This window comes from Periplaneta americana, chromosome 12 (genome assembly GCF_040183065.1).
Source record: "Periplaneta americana isolate PAMFEO1 chromosome 12, P.americana_PAMFEO1_priV1, whole genome shotgun sequence".
In the NCBI taxonomy this organism is placed as follows: domain Eukaryota; kingdom Metazoa; phylum Arthropoda; class Insecta; order Blattodea; family Blattidae; genus Periplaneta; species Periplaneta americana.
The window spans coordinates 11,738,716-11,758,912 of NC_091128.1; the positions used below are offsets into that span (position 1 = coordinate 11,738,716).

Genomic DNA, 20,197 nt, shown 5'->3' on the forward strand with positions numbered 1-20,197 from the left:
TATGTACTGTACTCAAGGCTAGGTACTTCCGTTTCTCTGGTGTATCTTATATGGAGGTACAATAAATAAAATTGTGTACAACTGCAAACAATTCTTTCAGTAAATGTTTGACATACGAAATAATTCTACATAATATAGTCTAGGCCTATACCACAGAGTATTATTGTAACAAAAGAGCTCCAAAAATTATATGACAACAAAAACTTAAAAACAGAATTTAAAACAAACACAAAATTCTATAGAATTACAGTGGACCTTTATATTTTGGTTTTTATGTAATATATATTTGATGATCATGTTGTAGTGTTTCCAATTAAACATTTCTCCCCTTCATTAGAAAATGCTTGTATATAGAAAAACTCCTATCAACCTAAAAAATTAGCTAGTACAAAATGAAAATGTGAAATATCAGATATGTCTACATCCTTATACTGTTATATGACAATGTTCCGCGGTAACATGACCTACGAATCTCCCAGTTACAACTGTTGTTTCGTATGGCGAAACGAACCTTAGTTATCACTTGACGATATGTGTCAGAGGAAGAACAATTGTTTGTATACATCTGAAGTCTGATTAGTGTAATATGTAGCTAGTCGGCGTTGTATGCAATGGAGGGGGAAAGGAACTGGCCACACTACCCCATTATCTCCTGGCCTAGTTGCCTCATAAGTGGTGTCTTCTTGGTATCACTTGTGAGATTCAGACCTGTCTTCGGACAGTTCACTAAACAACTATAGTTCAATAATATTAACAGTGTATTTGACTGTAATAACAAATTATTATTGTTGTTTAGTCAACTGTCTGAAGACAGGTTTGAACCTCATAAGTGACACCAAAAGGTCATCATTCATGAGGCAAGTAGGCCAGGAGATAATGGGGTAGGGTGGCCAGTTCCTTTCCCCCTCCAATTCATACATCGCCGACTACCTACATAATATTATACTAATCAGATTTCAGATGCATACAAACAAATTTGTTCTTCCTCTGACACATATCGTCAAGTGAGATGTACTACTGATAATAGATAAAATTATTATTAATGTTCAACATTTTTCATAAACAAATTTGTTACGAAATTTAAACGTAGCTGTTATTAACATTCAGTTTTAGTGATCTTTTCTTGTGATGATCGTAGTTTGTGTGTATTTGTTAAGTGGTCAGCGATTGCGATGTAACTATTGATAATAGGTCAAATGGATAAATTCCCAATAAAAAACTGCTCAAAATAAAACTGCAATAAACAGGAGCAGAATCATAAATTGGGGGGTTGTAGTAGTAACAGTGAAACCCCTGATCACACACACACGCAACAGTATGATCAGATAGCTCATGTTTATCGTCGCTGCAAGGATCAACGAAGGATAAATGAAGTAGTGAAAGGGAAAAAGTGTCGCAGTTTTCAATAATTAGCTATCTCGGTTTAAGCAATTTCCATGGGTATTATATGAAAAATCATACAATGTTATTTTCTGTAGTCCACACCTGTGGAGTAACGGTTAGTGCGTCTAGCCAGGTGGCCCGGGTTCGATTTCCGGTCGGTTGAGGTTTTTTCCAGGGTTTTCCCTCAACCCAATATGAACAAATGCTGGGTAACTTTCGGTGTTGGACCCCGGACTCATTATCACCTTCATCTCATTCAGACGCTAAATACCTAAGATGTTGATAAAGCGTCGTAAAATAACCTACTAAAATAAATTTTCTGTAAAATATATAAGGGCTTTTTTTTTTTAGCGGGGCCGTTCGGCTACCCAATAATTCACAGAATAGGAGTGGTAAGCACAAGAAGCCTCAGGCTGCAGTGTAAGCCTTCGGGTCCCTCCTCCGTACAAGAGTGGGGAAAAAGCAGTCCTATTCCCCCTAATAATAATAATAATAATAATAATAATAATAATAATAATAATAATAATAATAATAATAATAATGTAGCTTTCAGGAGTTAGGCCACTGTTGACCTGATCCGATCTCAAATCAGATGTCGAGGAGTCTCTTCAATGGTCTTCCTTGGTTTCTTGTCCCTGATGGGGTGTAGTTTTTAAGTAATCTAGGCAATCTATTGCGTGGCATGTCAATGATAATTGAATGTGATTGCATTCAATTATTATTGAAGAACTCTGTTATATTTTTTCTACTGGTTTAACTGTTTGTTATTCATTTCGTTTATTTTATTATACTTTATGTGGCGAGTTTATTGCATGTATTTATAATTTTAATTACTTGTTCTGTATTTAATTATAAATGCATTTCTTTGAGTAAATAGACGTATAAAATTGCGTGGAGTTCGGTGTGTGTGGCAAGCCTTATTTTGCTACAATGTAAAAAACTCTCTCACTCCTGGTCTGCTTTAAGCGTCTCTGCCGACAACAAATGCGGTCTCCTATTGGCTGTTACGAGAGCGTAATTATTGAATACTTCATAGTTATTGGTCCATTTTGAGACGGATACTTTAAATGTGCACTGGCGATAGCGGGAATTGTTCTGCTTCTCAGTCTGTAATAAATTGTTGTGTGGAATACATCGGGTAATAAGCCAGTAATGACAGCAATGATGTAAGTAAGAACAATAGTGCAACTTATCATTTTGATTGTACATTTTCAGATATAAATCCTATGAACATAATTTCTGTTGGGCAATTCTGAACATCTACCTGAGTTTCGGAAGGTTATTAAATAATGAGTAAAACTTTTACGTCTAAATGTTTTACATTAGTAGGCCTACTTGTCCGTAGCGAATTTCAAAATCCTAATGAAGTAATAGCCATTCTCTTCATGTGTTATTAATATTTTTTTCATTACATTTATAAAATGATTCGGCTAAATTTAACAAATTCTTATTTAATAAACATTGCAATAAAACAATATTAATACAAACATTATTAAAAAAACCCTCGAACGCATGCGTTGGATTGAAAGAAACTGAAATAAACCTATAATAAAATAGACGTTTTAAAAATGGCTTAGTTTCGTTTTGATTGAGTATTGTATTTAAGGTTTGTTGTATACGTTAATAGGTCTGTTGTGGAAAGTTTCGCAATGCTAATTTTATAAATGTACTATGTTTAATTTTCTTCCATCATCTTTGATATCCTGCACCTGCTCGCAGAATTTTTAAGAGTAGGCTAGGCCTATAGGCCTACATTTACTCACATGCGTCCGGAGTTTTAGACATTAAGATTTACTACGCTTTCATGCAGTATTCAGTTCGATCTGAATACGATCCGTACTGAATACGATTCCTGTTTTCATGCAATTTTCGATACATATTGAAAACGATCTGAGTACGGAAGCTGAAGTTTCGAAAGTAGTTACGTTGGTTAACATATCATCGACATATTAGCGTGTTGGTCACTCTGTACACATTAGCTATAAACAATGTTGTGTTTTCCAAATGAGGCGCATGGAAACTTAATAATCTGGTTGTTGATGAATTAATGGTAATATTGACTTTTAAGAAAACACGAAATATTATGTTTTACAACTCTTTTTCAACATACATACCTGCGGTGCTTGGGAAAAGTGACATGTCAGTTTTCACAAATCTTTTGTGATAATTTATTGACAACTTACGGAACATCTGCTCGCGTGGAAAAAAAAAAAACATAAGTATTTCTCCCATTACAATAATTCATCCAGAAAAAACCAAATCGACATAAACCAGTGTAAGTCGTCAATAAATTATCAAAAATGGTTTGTGGAAACTGACTTGTGTCACTTTTCCCAAGCACTGCAGATATGTCCCTCGCTGTTGGTTAAACAGCTGACACATCAAACAAATGACGATCGATCACGCGCTTAGCGTATTGAGATCGAACTGAATACGATCCGATCCCACTTTTTAGGTGTATCGACCTTGAGACTCAGATCGAACTGAATCCCCGTTTTCATGAAGATTTCAATACGGTAAGTGTTTCAGTTCGATCTGAATACTCCATGAAAACGTAGTAATTAAGTCATAGTTTTAAGCGTTTCGTATGTCGGAGATGCACCAACATAAAATGTTCTTTGTTAATACGGCATAAAGATTGGCTTTAGATAGGTCTATTTTAAACAGTCAAATTAGTTTATTTTAATTATAACATGTTTCCTTGCTTTTAAACGACACTAGAAAACCTTAAGAATATTTATACTGCTTCCTCTAGCTCTACGGCAATCTATCAAGGCACATTGAAAAATGAAATACAGCTACACTACAAACGCGTATGAAACTGAAATAATCTCTTACAGACCTCGGTCTATCACTTAGCTAACTCTCTTTAAATCAACTGTAACCTTGTCAAAACCTTAGACGAAGAGCAGAACAGTGCCATCTTTCATTGCGTAGGTTATTGAAGTGGTATGACATTTATGTGTTATGTTGTAGTGATATTCAATATCCAGTCCAGTTTATTATTGTTTAATTTGCCTAACTACAGTGTGTTTGATTCTTATAAAAAATTAAACTTTAAATCTTTTCATCATCGTTATTCCGTTCGGACGTAAGTATTAGCGCCAGTTTGCGAACATATAGGCTGAACAATTGAAAAAACTCAAAACAATACGGAAAAATCAGAATAAGGGAAAATCTAAACAATAGGGGAAAATCAAAGCAACAGGAAAAAAATCAAAACGAACTTCACATTTTGTCAATAAAATAGGCTAGTTTAAATGTACAGTAGAACCTCATTAATTTGAACTAATTGGGATGAATAGTAGTTTGGATTATCAAATACACATCACTGCTGGTAGAGGGATCTTCATTGGGTCTTTTTCCAACATTCTCTCGTTTTCTGTGCTTTCCGGTATTGTACGTACATTCAGTAGTGCGTGTAAGCCTACTAATGTAACAGTAGTAAAGCGACGCAAGAATAAGAACACCGAGTAAATCAAATTAAGTTGGCCAACCACCGTGCTCTCCTAAGTTGATTATAGTTTACGATGCGCACAATGAGTCATTTGTGCCTAGGTACTTAATAATCCGTGGCGCTACAGCCCGTGAAGGGCCTAGACCGACCAGCCGGCTGCTGGCCTCACGCCCACATGCCGAAGCAGAGGTGGACGATCATCCAACCAGAATGGAGGTATCGTGATGTTAGCACGATGATCCCCCCCAGCCGTTATAGCTGGTATTCGCAACCGGATTTCGCTACCTATCGTAGCTCCCCAAGTGCATCACGTTGCTGGGTGGGCACCGGTCCCATACACTGGCCGAAATTTCGTGAAAAAATTTCTTCCCCCATGAGGACTCGAACCAGCGCGCATTCCGTAACGCGAGTCCTAAGCGGGATGCCTTTGACCGCGACGCCACGGTACTTACAACAATTTATGAAACTCTGGGTTGAAAAGCGAAGGCATGTATGTGAGAATATTGCGTGCACGTAGCCTATGTGGTAGGTGTAATTTTTTAAAATGAAGTAAGACTGTGTTCAGTTTAAAAAAATAGGGTAATTCGGTAGAAAACTTAGGGTGAATGTTACTTATGTCCCGCCCACTATAGGAGACATAGGCCAGTTTTACACTAATCCTAAACATTTAGTAAGTTATAACTTGTTGCTTGTGTAGGCAGTCTTTTACATTAGATTTGCGAAAATTGGTTTATAGCGCAACATTGGCAGTGATAAAAGTGTGAAATATTCGGGTGAAACGAGCGTTGAGCGACTTCCGCCAATTTTGGAATAGACACAGACGCAATTGAACTGCCAACATAGAAAACAAAAAAATCACACTCAATCGCTTTCACCTTCATCTTGACGGGATAGTAAAATGTATCCGGCGTGGCTTAGTGGATAAAGCATCAGCACGTAGAGCTGAAAACCCGGGTTCAAATCCCGGCGCCGGAGAGAATTTTTCTCCGTTCCATCTCTCTTTCATCATGTGATGACGCAGAATATCTGCATGGAAATATCATATGTACTTCGGTACATCAAAAAATATATATGATATGCGTAATAAATCACTTTGTGATTTAAGACGGCGCCCATACCGTCGGATCCCGGCCAATCAGTCACTCATCTGAGTGCACCTCAACACATGTATGGACTTCGGTCCTGCGTTCATAGACATCTATGACGTAGTGCAGAGGGCGGCCACTAGAGGGAACCCAAGAGATGGAGCTTAATCTGAGACGATTCTAAACGGCGTCGGGATTGTATCCGGCGTGGCTTAGTGGATAAAGCATCAGCACGTAGAGCTGAAAACCCGGGTTCAAATCCCGGCGCCGGAGAGAATTTCTCCGTTCCATCTCTCTTTCATCATGTGATGACGCAGAATATCTGCATGGAAATATCATATGTACTTCGGTACATCAAAATATATATGGGATAATAAAAGCCTAAACTAACCTAACCTAACCTAAGTGCGTCGGTGTTTATTCCAAAATCGGCGGAAGTCGCTCAACGCTCGTTTAACCAATATTCGTTCAGTGGGCGGTGGATACTCTACATTGACCAAACTTAGTCAATATGACATCAATGGCATCGAGGATCAGTGACAGGTTAGGTCAGATTAGGTTGGTTTGTTGAGGTTGTTTTGTTTGCATTGCATATTATGCCTATTACGTTTTTTGGTAGGCGTACCAAAAACCTGAACAAACCAAATCTAACCTATCACGGATTCTCGATGTCCGCCATACATAGGCGGAGTTATGGGGGGACATGGGGGGCACTGCCTCCCCAAACTTGGCCGAACTCTTTTTTTTTTTTTCTATTAACGTTACAAAATATTGAATTCAAAAGATTTTTCTTGCTTTTGTTTATGATTAAGTTTCTGTGCTTAAATTGGCGAATTAATGTCTTCAGACCATGCGCCTGGACTATAATATTTATTTTAAATTTCTGAATGTATAAGAATTTCTATACCTCATCTGAGGAATGGAATCACTATAATGTTTCTTTTGTAACAGCCTGTACTGATGTGTTAGAACTCTGTAGGTGTTCAGGCCGCCTCTTGGAGAATATGAATAACATACTGCACAACAATGCAGAAAAAAGAAAAGTGATCCCGGTATAATGTGTAAACTTGAAAACTAGATTAAATAAAATAATTAGAGCTTACATTTCATAGGAAATCTTGCTAATAAATAAATTAATTATTGGCCCAAAAATGTCATTGTTTTCAAACGTGTATTAGTTTTCCATGGAATGACCCAGCATCATGCTGAAGCAACTCTGTCGAATGAGGTGATCAGTTTTATCGCTTTTCTTAAAAGCGTGTTTAGTAATTCCACCAATACCTTCGAAATTTCCTTTACCATGTGGTATGACGAAGAATTACTATCTGTATGAAATTAGCACAACATTTAAGTCCTTAGTAATTCAGTGATACCAAGAAGGCACCACTTATAAGGCATCTAGACCAGGAGATAATGGGGTAGGGTGGCCAGTTCCTTCCTCCCTCCATTGCATACATTGCCGACTAGCGTAGACCTGGAAAAAGGTTTCGCTTAGTGCAGTTCCATTTGAAAAGTGGTATGGGGAAGAAACAGTCCATCAGTGCATCAACGTTCATAAATAAAATCTCGCGTCTTAGACATTCGTTACATTGTATTACGCATGTAAGTTACTGCCTTAACTTAAAAGTGCTCGAACTGTTGACTGCTAAAAATAACGGCACGACACTTTTTGTACCGGCACTGTTTCTTTGTACCATACATATTATAAATGAAGATTCATTGTTCTATTGTGTACTGCGTTGTCAGAATTAAAAACTGGAACTGTACTGAATGGAAATGAGCTGTATACTAATGCTCTAACCTTGACGTCCCTTCAGCTTATTTCCACACTGCGCAACACTTCCTATGCTCCAAAGAGGAGAAATGTACAAATTACCGATATTTCTTCAGCATATAACAGTAAAAGATCGATGGAATTTACCAGAAAGGAAACCTGTTTCCTGGTAAAAGTTCTATTATATAAATCTGACCTAAAATTGGTTTTCAGCACCAACACTTATGAATGTAACTATTTAAACTTTTTAGTTTACTATAAAAGTTTTCAAAAGTCTGTTGCGAAATGTACAGAATGTTTTACTTAAGCCGTTCATTTTTGCTTAGGCAGCCCAAATCACAGTCGAGACATGTGGGAGGTATTTAATGATTTCGTGGGCGGAATCAGGGGTGAGTATAACGTTTACCGACATCACCACGTGAATGTTACGAATATTAGTCTTTGTACAATAATTTTATGTTAAACACGTGCTATCAATCTGTTATATTATTTTTTTTTCCTTTCCAACGTTTATTCCTGTCTTGGATAATGTTTTATCGAGTCATTTGCTCTCCTATGGTTCCTATAACATCATTTTCTTATACTCTAGTTATATCCAATCCTTCAAATTAATTTGTTTTGTTTCATTCGGATTAAGCAACGTATCTTTAATGAATAACAGCGCAGAATTTTAACATGATTTATTAATTTAGTTCAATATATTTTGAATGTCACGGCTAGTGGCACTACCATGAGAACGTCGAAACCTAGGTATAAAACCTGCGGGAAAAAGTTGGATTCAGATTCTGACAGGCCAATGGTCTAAGACAGCCGTGGCGAAAATGCGACTCGGGAGCACATTGTGGCTCGCAATGATAGCTGTGCATTTCTCTTACTTCCTGCCTTCCCCAACCCCCACACTCTCACTCACTGGAATCAAACTCCGTTCCATTTGCTTATTTGTCTCTCACCTGCGAGTGGCGTATCGTCCAATGTCTACAAAAACGAAAGTTTTAAGGAGGATGAGAGGACGCATTTTTTTGCTGCCGATATGATGAGAATATTAAATGTATGATTTGTTCACAAGTATTACGAGGAAACGGTTGTATAACATAAAACAGCATTATACTACATATCACTCATGAAACATTAAAAGATGAAATTTTTTATTTTAGTAGGTTATTTTACGACGCTTTATCAACATCTGAGGTTATTTAGCGTCTGATTGAGATGAAGGTGATAATGCCGGTAAAATGAGTCCGGGGTCCAACACCGAAAGTTACCCAGCATTTGCTCATATTGGGTTGAGGGAAAACCCCGGAAAAAACCTCAACCAGGTAACTTGTCCCGACCGGGAATCGAACCCGGACCACCTGGTTTCGCGGCCAGACGCGCTAACCGTTACTCCACAGGTGTGGACTGGTGAAGTATTATTATTATTATTATTATTATTATTATTATTATTATTATTACTATTATTATTATTACTACTATTATTATTATTATTATTATTATTATTATTATTATTATTATTATTATTATTATCTCTGTAAGTCGATCCTTTTTCAGCAGATGTACGAATAATGCGGTTAGATCTTCAATTTGAACTCGCAGATTTACAATGTGATGAATGAAAGCTAGATGTAAGGAATTGACAAATGTTGAACTTTTCAAATCTTTGCCAAAAAATAAATATCCGAAGCGTCGTTCTTTCGCTTGCTCTTTTGAAACCATGTTCGCTACAACTTACGTTTGTGAAAAATTATTTTCAACAATGAAAAAAGTAAAAACCAAATTTAGATCACGGCTGATAGACAAATACCTTCGTGATCAACTACGACCGGCAGTAAGTGACATGACTCCTGATTTTGAAACTCTGTCGCAGAGACATTCTGAAGACAATTAATTTTAGGTTGTGATAATGTGTCCTATGTTTTTTTGTTTATTTCTTTCATCGTTACACGTACTAAACATTAGTTTGTAACCTTATACTGTATAAAATTATACTTAAGTGATTGACATAAGAAAAATGAAATCCGTTAATAAGTCAGACAGTTGCTTCACTTCCCCTTCGGGTGTCCGCCTCCCTTCATAGGTGCTATGCACGTTGCAGGTTACACAGTGGCTCGGCGCACGATGACATTTTCGCCACGGCTGGTCTAAGACATACGAGATCAATAACAACCGCATTTAGATGGACGTTGTTGACGTAGTTTGCTTGCTGGAACATCTTATAATATTTAATTCTTTTTCCGCTTCTTTCACTTTTGCTGTTACGAGCTTTAGATATTCAAATCGTGAATGATTACCGACGATAGAATTCGAGTTTTTATAGCTACTGCTGTGGAACATTCTGGTTCATATAATGTTGCGATGGATTGCGTATTTCCATTTTAAAGTAGTATTAATTAGAATATTATAGAATCACTTGGAATCGAAGTTCGAAATTAAAAAGTACAAAAGGAAGAACCGGATGTCGAAACCTCTCAAGCAGTAGAAACATCCATACGAACACGTCACTCTAGCTAAGGGCCATCAACTACCCTCGAGAGATCCGCGTATTATAAATCTTTGTTTCTTTACTCAGACACATCGTATGAATTAATGTATTAGTCCACCGAACCTATGTCTGTTTATTATTTTAGCCATTCTCAATCGTTACTTAAACTGAAATACAAGCGCTGCGAGTTACAGAATTTCAACGACGAAAAGTATTGAGTGTCCAACCCTAGTCGTGTTGTGCATGATGCCTAAAACATTATTTATGAACGGCTTGAGTCAAACACACTGTATGTACTGTACGAACAAAATACTTAATATGATCAATAGGCTCCGTATTCCAGCTACGTATAAACTGGAATGAAGTTGCCTGATTCAAGGTATATGTGACGTCACAGCGCAGATACAAGTACGTTCGTATACAAAATAGTTACGCATCCTCTGCCCTCTCCCTCTAGAAAGTCAAAATCGGGACGCAGTCATAGTGAGTAATCTTATCGATCACTGCCCTTACTAGTCGTATTAGGGCTATTTAAGTAACTACACCTTTGTGGCTGATTGAAAGTTCATTGCAGAGCGTGTAATATTGCGGGGCATATTTGAGGATATTTGAACTAATATTTTTACTGTCAATATAGACAATAATTGTCCACACCTGTGGAGTAACGGTCAGCGCGTCTGGCTGCGAAATCAGATGGCCCGGGTTCGAATCCCAGTCGGGGCAATTTACCCGGTCGAGGTTTTTTCCGGGGTTTTCCCTCAACCCAATACGAGCAAATGCTGGGTAACTTTCGGTACTGGACCCCGGACTCATTTCACCGGTATTATCACCTTCATATCATTCAGACGCTAAATAACCTAGATGTTGATACAGCGTCGTAAAATAACCCAATAAAATAAAAATAAATAGAGAGTAATTGTGTAAAATAAACGTTAAAATGACAAAAAGCAGTGCATTGAAAGACACTGAAATACCAGAAGTGTTAGAAAGTGTGTTGAACGTAATAAAAAAGAACCAGCACCATAAAAATCTAAAAAATTATGAAGATATTAACTCGACGTTTAGCATGGATTTGTGTAGCCTACCACGATGTTCAATGAAAACATCTCAATTAATAAATTAAATAATCTCCATTTTAGGGAATTTCTAGAAAAGTACATAGAAAATTCAGTGATGAGCGAGATGCAATATCCTAATGAAACACAAAAAATATCATACAATAGGAATATCTTGTACTACATCATGCACCAATAACGTCAGGTGCTATTGAAAGAATTTCTTGCAATATAAAATTATTTCAAGTTACATCCGCATATGTTAAAGTTCCGTAACTTACGAATCCACGTTATTAGGCCTATTCACTGTAAAGATCACGACGAAAATGAACATCACGGCTCAAGCATGTATTTACTGGTATAGCTTCAGAATGTCGGAAGTTGACTGTACCCCACGAACACGCAGCGACGATGTGTTTTTTTTTATCCTTATCCGTTGAATCATCTGTGTTCGACGTACTTTATACCCAATGTGTCTTCAACTTCAGTCTTTAGGTAGCTGGAATACGAAGCCTAATGATCAAGTTAGGGTACTGCATTACTCGGTATTACTCATGGGAATATACAGTATCCATCACAAATACTTTTGCTTAAGCAATATTCTAAGCTCTAGCTTTTAACTTAGAGCTACCATATTTCATGCCTGCATGCAATAAAACAGAATATAATGAGTTGTAGATTATGAACTATGTGTTAGCAGTACAATACACATGGTTATAGACGAACTTTAAAGGTTAGTAAAAATACTTCATGCTCCATGCAAGCAATAAAACAAACCTAATACACATTTCAATTTATTCCAGTAGGAAGACTCCTGACATGAAAAATGTTGAACATCTCCGACAAGCAGAAGAGAAAGATGTGGTGAAAGTATTTTGTCGAATTAGATCGCCACAAGATGAAAATTACACTTCTTGTCTAAGAATTTTATCTGACAAAGAAGTTTCTCTTATATCACACAATGCTGCTAGTTCCCGAGCAGGACCCAAGGAATTACACTGTACTTTTCGCCAAGTGTTCAAAGGAGATGACAGCCAGCAGACTGTTTTCAAACAAGTGGCTCTACCTCTCATCAAGAATCTCTTCAGCCGTAGGAATGGTCTTCTGTTTGCATACGGAATTACTGGAAGTGGGAAGACCTACACGATGACAGGGGATTCTCAGGATAGTGGTATAATCCCCCGTTCACTTGATGTCATATTCAATAATATCACTCATCTCCAGGCAGATAAATATGTTTTCAAGCCTGACAAAATGAATGGATTTGAGATACAGAGTGATAGAGACGCCTCGAAGGACCGTCACCGTGAGTTACAAACATATTTGAAATCTGCCAGATCACAAAAAACTCTGAAGAAGTGAGTATTAGAAGATCATATTAGTTTCTTGTTAAATTTACAGTTTGGGTAATAAAAAAATTATAGGACAGAATACGTTTTGCCATCTGTTTCAGTATATCTCACCACTGTGTGCGCGCACACAGGTTTTGTGTGTGTTTTTGTATTTGTGTGTATGTGTGTTTGTGTGTATGTGTGTTTGTGTGTATGTGTGTTTGTGTATGTGTGTGTTTGTGTATGTGTGTGTTTGTGTATGTGTGTGTTTGTGTATATGTGTGTTTGTGTATATGTGTGTGTTTGTGGGCGCGCGTACGCATATTGTTTTTGTTTCAGGAAGGATGATGTAGTTGAATTCAAGAATACCGGTATTCCAGAATACATACAACTCGAAGATGTGGATGAAGACAACAGTTACGCAGTTTTTGTCAGTTACATAGAAATTTACAAAAATACCGTCTATGACTTGTTGGATAGTAACATAGATGATGCAGGCAGATCTAGGTGAGGGAGCAGTATTTACATCGTAGGACAGTAGCCTGTAACATTTCTCCCTGTACTCTAATAATGAAGTTCAGTTATGAACTGGACGAAGTTTGCAAAAAACTATTTTTGTATGAAATTAATCCATGCTTTGTTGGTGATGTGTAGGGGACAGGTGTTGATGAAATATCATTCATTATTTTTCTTTTAACCTTTCAACGGTGTCCTTGAATGCAGTACCGGTAATTCATTTTATCATCATCATCATCATCCTTCACGAATTAGGCCTCTGTAGACCTGTTTCGGCCCCATCTAGCAGTCTTCTAAAAGGTCTTCCTGGTCGACGATGTCCTCTAGGTTTATACTGCACCAGAATTCTTGGGATTCTTGAATTTTCCATTCTTCTTACTTGATCTAGCCAATTGAATTTGTATCTGCTGATTTTTTCTTCTACTGACTCTACTTCTAATTATTCTAAAATTTCTTCATTCCCTTTTCGGTCTAAAAGAGTATATCCTGCTGTCCTGAAAAATTTCATTTCCGTTGCTTTGATTCTGTTCATGTCTCTTTTTCTTTAATGTCCAAATCTCGCTTCCGTATAAAAGGGAGGGTAATAATATAATAATTAATTTTATAATATTACAAAACAAATACATTATTGTATAGCCTAATGAGCGACTGATGTAGCTCATGCGGTAGTGAGTTTTCTCACTAACGTGGTACTGTGCATTGACATGGGTTCGAATCCCGCTTGGACTGATTACCTCATTGGCTATTTTCCGAGGTTTTTCCCAATTGTAAGACAAATTTCAGGTAATCCCATGGTGATTTCTTCAATCATCTCGCAAAATATAATTTTGATATAAACTCCATAAACTCTAAATAACTACGCAGCTGATACAGCGTAGTTAAATAACATTAGAAATTGAAAAAAAATCCTCTTTTTTTAATTGTTGCACAAGTAATTTATGCTTACAGAAACCTACAGGCAAAAATAGTTCGGGAGGATAGTGCTCACAACATGTACGTCCACGGAGTGGTGGAGGTTGAGGTGAAGTCTAGTAAGGAAGCTTGTGAGGTGTTATACAGTGGCATGCGCAGGAAGCGCGTTGCAGTTACCTTGCTCAATTCTGGCTCCAGTCGCGGACATGCAGTTTTTACCATTCGTCTCGTTCAGGTTGGTGAGGAATTTCATTCTCCTTAAAATTACTTTTTTAAGTGTAAATGAAGTTTGACTTATCTTTAAACTTGCAGATTTTTTTAAAGATATATGTGCAAAGGGATGGACAAATCCTGGCTGCCAGGTTGCCAGGTTTTTTTTTTTTTTTTTTTTTTTTTATAGAATCAGAATTGTTTAAGTTTTTAAGACTTCGATTTCTTTTATGTTGCTGCGACTAATGTCATAACGTTTACAAAAGTAATCGCAGGAAGAAATTCGAGTATGCTTTTTAGATTAATAAATTTTTATATTTTACATCTTGATTATAAAACTTTTAACACTGTATCACTTCGGAATATATATGATAAGAACTTTCTTGTGTTAAATTTTAACGTACCTCTCAACACACAAACAACACAAACAAACAAATACAATCACACAGGCGTCAAACAAATACAATCACACAGGCGTCTACAAACTCAAATGTAACACCTGCAACAACTTCTAGTAGGACAGACAGGCAGATCATTTCAAACATGTTACAAAGAACACATCACAGCCATAACAAAATTACAAAACACCTCCACATATGCAGAACACATCACAAATGCCAACCACACCTACAGAGACATCAACACAGACATGGAAATACTGCACATCCAATCAAAAAGCCAGAAACTCAACACACTAGAACAATATGAAATATACAGACACACGAAAACACACCCCAACGATATTCTCAACACACAACTCAATTTCAAAACACTTACACTCTTTGACTCTACACTACGAACGCACGCACACAGGAAACAAGAGGCGCCAAGACCAACAACGACCAGTTCCGAAGATGACCGAAAATAGGTCGAAACATGTTAACAAGGTACGTTAAAATTTAACACAAAGTTCTTATACATATTCCGATGTTATATTTTCTTGCGCATTTCAAGATAATTGTCACTATATAGCTTCAGTGAAGAGCGCAGAGCGTCTCTGTGAGCGTGGTTTGCATTACATATGTAGATATTTAATATTGTTTAATACAGCGTTTCTCAAACTATGATCCACGGACCACCTGTGGTCCTCGAGTTCTGTCCTTGTGGTCCTTCAAAATATAGAAAAAATAAAATTCAAACAAATTGCGTATCACACTGCAGCTGAAAATCTCAGATTTCGGAAATTACACGTGGCAATCGCCTTTCACTTTTTCTACTGATATGTTATGAAATTTCTTACGCTACCCGTCTACCTACTCCCACTCTACTCTCAACAACAAAAGAGAGATTTAAAGCACTATGAACGTGGCGTTTCTCGCCATCTTTTCCCTGCATATCTGGTGCCAAGCCTGTAACTCAGCCAGGGACCACCCGAATTCATAACAGAGGACCAAAGTACCGAACCTTTTCATGTATTGATGACTTTCTTAATTGTTTTGCCGACACCCAGTCTGCACATTGAAATGGGCACGTACTGTAGGTCGTAAACCAATAATAGAACGTGCCAAATTGCATCTTTACTTGTTGAAAATCGGGCATGTTTCTGCATTAATTTTTTATTTGCTTTTCCAGATGACGATATAAAAAATTTTAGACTCCGCCTATTTTAAAATCCGAAAGGTTTACTTTTTACACTTGCGTGTTTCGTCTCTAAGTGCCGTTTCAATTTCGCGGACTTCATACACTCGTTTGAAAGTACTTCGTAACAAACAACGCACCGAGGTTTTGGTTCACTCTCATTGCCATACCAAGTAAATCCAAATTTCAAATAATTATTATCATATATATGAAAGTATTTTTTCTTTGAATAGCTACCACTAGGACTAGATATTTCTTTAATGGCACTATAATTAATATATTTCTTCACACACAGCTTCTGAACTATTAGCACTGTCTAAATGAAGCTTATAATCATGTTCCTTTCTTTTCAAAGATCCGGATCAAAGCCTGTTTTCCATTATTTATAATGGGCACTATTTAACAGAGACATGGACAACTACTAGCGTGTACCACATAAAAATAATAATTTCAAACTACTAACTGCTAACATGCAAGCGATGAATCAACAATGCACAGAATTTGTTATAAGTTACTTGTGATTGGCTATAAAAATATAATTACAAAAGTATTCTAATTAATTAATTCTATTTTAAAATATAAGTATAGGCCTACTGGTATTAAAATTACAAAAATGATAAATTTGTTTTGGAAGGAAACAAGAGTAAGGTGGTCCGCGGAACTGTTCTAACTTAAAAAAGTGGTCCCTACTTCTAAAAAGTTTGAGAAATGCTGGTTTGATATATTTCAGTAAATAGAATGATAAAGTCCTAAACCACACAGACAAAATTTCACAGGAGAGCATATTAAAGGTTTAGGGTGCTATTCATAGACATTTCGCACCACGCGCTACGAGCGTACTAAGCTAGCCCCGGCTATCCACAGGTTACTTGTACAGAATTCAAATCATATCCTATCGCTAACACTGGTTTATGAATACGAAAAACGCTGATCATTCACTGCAAGCCCGCGCAAAAAATGTCTATGAATACGGCCAGAGTCCAATGCTATTAGGTGTAGTATTATTAATTTCTTCGGCGTATACTTACGTCATTTGTTGAGTAACTTTTATATTGCAAATCAAGATTTTCAGGTATAACTCCCTGTAAAGTTGATTTGAATAATTTCGAGGGAAAAATTGTTCCGGAGCCGGGTATCGAACCCGGGACCTTTGGTACGTTAAACCAAAGGTCCCGGGTTCGATACCCGGCTCCGGAACTATTTTTCCCTCGAAATTATTCAACTTTTATATTATTTTACTAGTAATCATCATCGTCATCATCATCTGTGGTCATACAGCCCTTTTAGTTTAGCCTTGACCTCCTTAAGAATTGCCGCCCAATCTTCCCTCTCTAGGGCTCTCCGTCTCCATCTCTTAATTCCTGCTTTAACTAGATCATCCTGAACATCATCCAACCATCGTAGTTTAGGTCTTCCTGCTCTTCTTTTACCACTTAGCATGGCATCTAGTAATCTTTTAGGAATATTATTATTGTCCATTCTGATAATGTGGCCCAGCCACTCCAGCCGTCTAATTTTTATATCAGTGACAATACTTGAATCTTTATATAGTTTTTGTAGTTCAGAATTGGTCCTAATTCTCCACTCTCCCTTATCATAAATAGGGCCATAAATTTTTCTTAAAATTTTCCTTTCCCACGTATTTAAGATGGTTATTGCTCGTTCAGGTAGAGTCCAGGTTTCGCTTCCAAAAGTCACTGTAGGTTTAATAATTGTTTTATAAATCCTCACCTTCATTTTTTTGGAGATATATCTGGTTCTTATAATTTTATCTAATGCTCTGAGGCTTCGATTGCCAATGGCTATTTTATCCTTGATCTCAGTTAATATGTTGTTATCCTCGGTGACTATCGAGCCGAGATATCGGAACCTTGACACTTTCTCAAAAGTAACCTCATTTAAGACAACAGTTTTTACAGTATTGTCTCTCGTGGTTATGTTATTCATATACTTTGTCTTTGTTCTGTTAATATTTAAATTTGAAGCATTTGTCTCATTATGTATCTGTTTGAGGACATCATCTAAGGATGACACATTCCGTGCAAATACAGCTACATCATCAGCAAAAGCAAAGTATTGAAACATTCTATTAAATATGGTTCCCCCTGGATTAATGGCAATCTTTCTAATAACTCGCTCTAGACCAATATTAAATAAGAGTGTTGATAAGGAGTCACCCTGTCTAATTCCATTATGAGTTATGAACTTTTCTGATAATTTATTCTGTATTTTAACTTTATTTTGTGTATTCATTAAGGTCATCTTGGTTAAGGCAATTATTATTTTACTAGTAGTTTTCCCATATGTGTAAGAAATTAATTCTCACAAAAAACCATTTTTGTTAAAAATGTGGCTTTGGACTATATCATTCTAATCCCTTCATATATTTATCTTAGGTCGAATATATTCTCATTGCATGTGTAGGTAAAATATGCCGACTCCTGAATATTTTGGAGTTTCGCCTATCCCTGTCGTGTGTGTATGTACTTGCTTGCAGTGTTCAATAACCGTACTTGCATTCAATTTTGGTACCTTTCTTTGCCATTTATTCTACAGGATTGTTTCAAAGATACAAATTTGCTAATTAAAATGCTTGAAAACTACTAATGATAGTTCTGTTACAGTATTAAACTTTAATTATCACATATTGATAAAATAAAAAACAATAGTAATTTAAGTAACTAGTGTATAATTTTGGTAATTATGACACGAGTGAATGTTCAGTGCGTGAGCGTAAACGAGCGTGCTAATTTTCACGAGTGTTTATAATGAAAATTATACATTTATTACATACAACGTTTTATGCTATTCTAAGCATTAAAATACTCGTACTGTATGTAAATAAAACTGTTATGAATTTATAAAATGTAATGTTATGACTAGACTTCGTGGAATTGCCACGAGAATCACAAGGTTTACTGCGCACACGGTATAGACTGTATGAGAAGGGGGCGTGCAAAGGATGGAGTATGCCTCTAGTGTAAACACTGAGAAGTATACTGCAGTTACAATAAAACCTGTATTCTGCATTCAAGAAATATAATGAATGATCATTGAAGTAGGAAATATCTAAACATGTAAATACACAAATATTTTATAATGAGATATATTAACTCTTAAAATTTAATGTAAGATATTCAGATCATCCTTGAATATGTGCATTGCAGTGAAGAGTTACGTACATTTTGAGCGACTGCAAAGTAACCTCCTCCGATGGTCACTTAAACAGTTTTTATATTGGGAAATTGTACGTTCAACATCACACGATGTAATACGTGCATATTTGAAGAACGGAAAGTCACTACTTTTTAGTACACCAACTTCAGATGTCTTGTCGTGACCTGATGGTACATCATTTATAATACGAATAGGCAGAATTTTTAGCAAAAATGTTTCTCAACTTACATTTCACTTTTTCTGAAATTAGTGAATTGTTATTTTGGATAATGGTTTGTGATACTTTATCCACCATATTAAGGGCTTCTGAGAGTTGTAGTTTAGACGATTCTAACAGGATGATGCTTTTGGACACGATTTTAAAGTTAGAATCAATGAACAAAATATCTTCCTATAGCTGTTCAGAAGGCAATGATTTTACAGCTGCAACAGTGGAACTGTCTGTGCTATCCAATGCATCAATTACCGCCATTATTTTGCCGTAATGTTCTGCATAATAATTATTAGCATCCAACCACGTTCCCCAACGTGTCAAGACTGGCTCCGGGGGTAAGGATATTCCAAGGGCAATTATTTGGAACAGCAACACTCTCATTGTAGTATGTTTGATTGAATTCTTGTCTGCACTGAATAAATGTTAAGCTTTGACTATTCCATCCACAGTAATGCAAAAACAAGTGCTTACATAGGTATACATTAGCTGTAGTTGTTCTATCTATTTGGACCGGTCACAACTCTTAACATGAACTGCTTATACTACGAGACCGGGCGGTCGCTCACCTCATCTATACTACCGTACATCGGCAACCTGATTGCATGCTGCGTGTGGCAAATCAACGAAGTCTGGTTATGACATAGTGTACACGAGTACTGGATATGACGTAATATATTGCATGGTTGCTAAGTAACTGTTTCTAAAACAGTTATTTTGTTGTTTTGAAGCTTTTTCTTACAGGTACGTTGTACAGGGTGTCCGTGAAATAAGTAACTATTTTCATGAAAACTATATACTTCATGATATTTGTATTCATAAGACGATTGTACACTACAAACTCACTCATACACACTCATTGGCTGCAAGCCTGCTGCTAGCCAGCGAAAGTGGAGGGGGTAGGCAACAACCAATGGTATCATATATTCCAGAGTAGACGGAACAATAGCAGCGTGTTTCTTTGTGAACACAGCGGACATTTTGCAATGGTCGTTCAGGACCTCACAGCTGCTGTAACTCAGCAAAAAT

At 36.7% G+C, this 20,197-nt stretch overlaps 1 protein-coding gene across 2 annotated transcripts in view; it reads left to right on the forward strand.

Annotated features, from left to right (window-relative positions):
* Positions 1–2,445: 2,445 nt before the first annotated feature.
* The window catches only part of LOC138710176 (kinesin-like protein KIF23), an 82,866-nt gene continuing 65,114 nt past the window's right edge, over positions 2,446–20,197 (forward strand). Inside the window, exons 1-4 of one of the 2 annotated variants that reach the window (XM_069840810.1) lie at positions 2,446–2,549; positions 12,037–12,591; positions 12,904–13,071; positions 14,029–14,227. In XM_069840810.1, coding sequence (XP_069696911.1) covers positions 2,536–2,549; positions 12,037–12,591; positions 12,904–13,071; positions 14,029–14,227 — 936 coding nt within the window. In that variant the 5' untranslated portion in view covers positions 2,446–2,535. The remainder of the gene's footprint in view (positions 2,550–12,036; positions 12,592–12,903; positions 13,072–14,028; positions 14,228–20,197) is intronic. The other variant, XM_069840811.1, reaches the window with a different exon arrangement.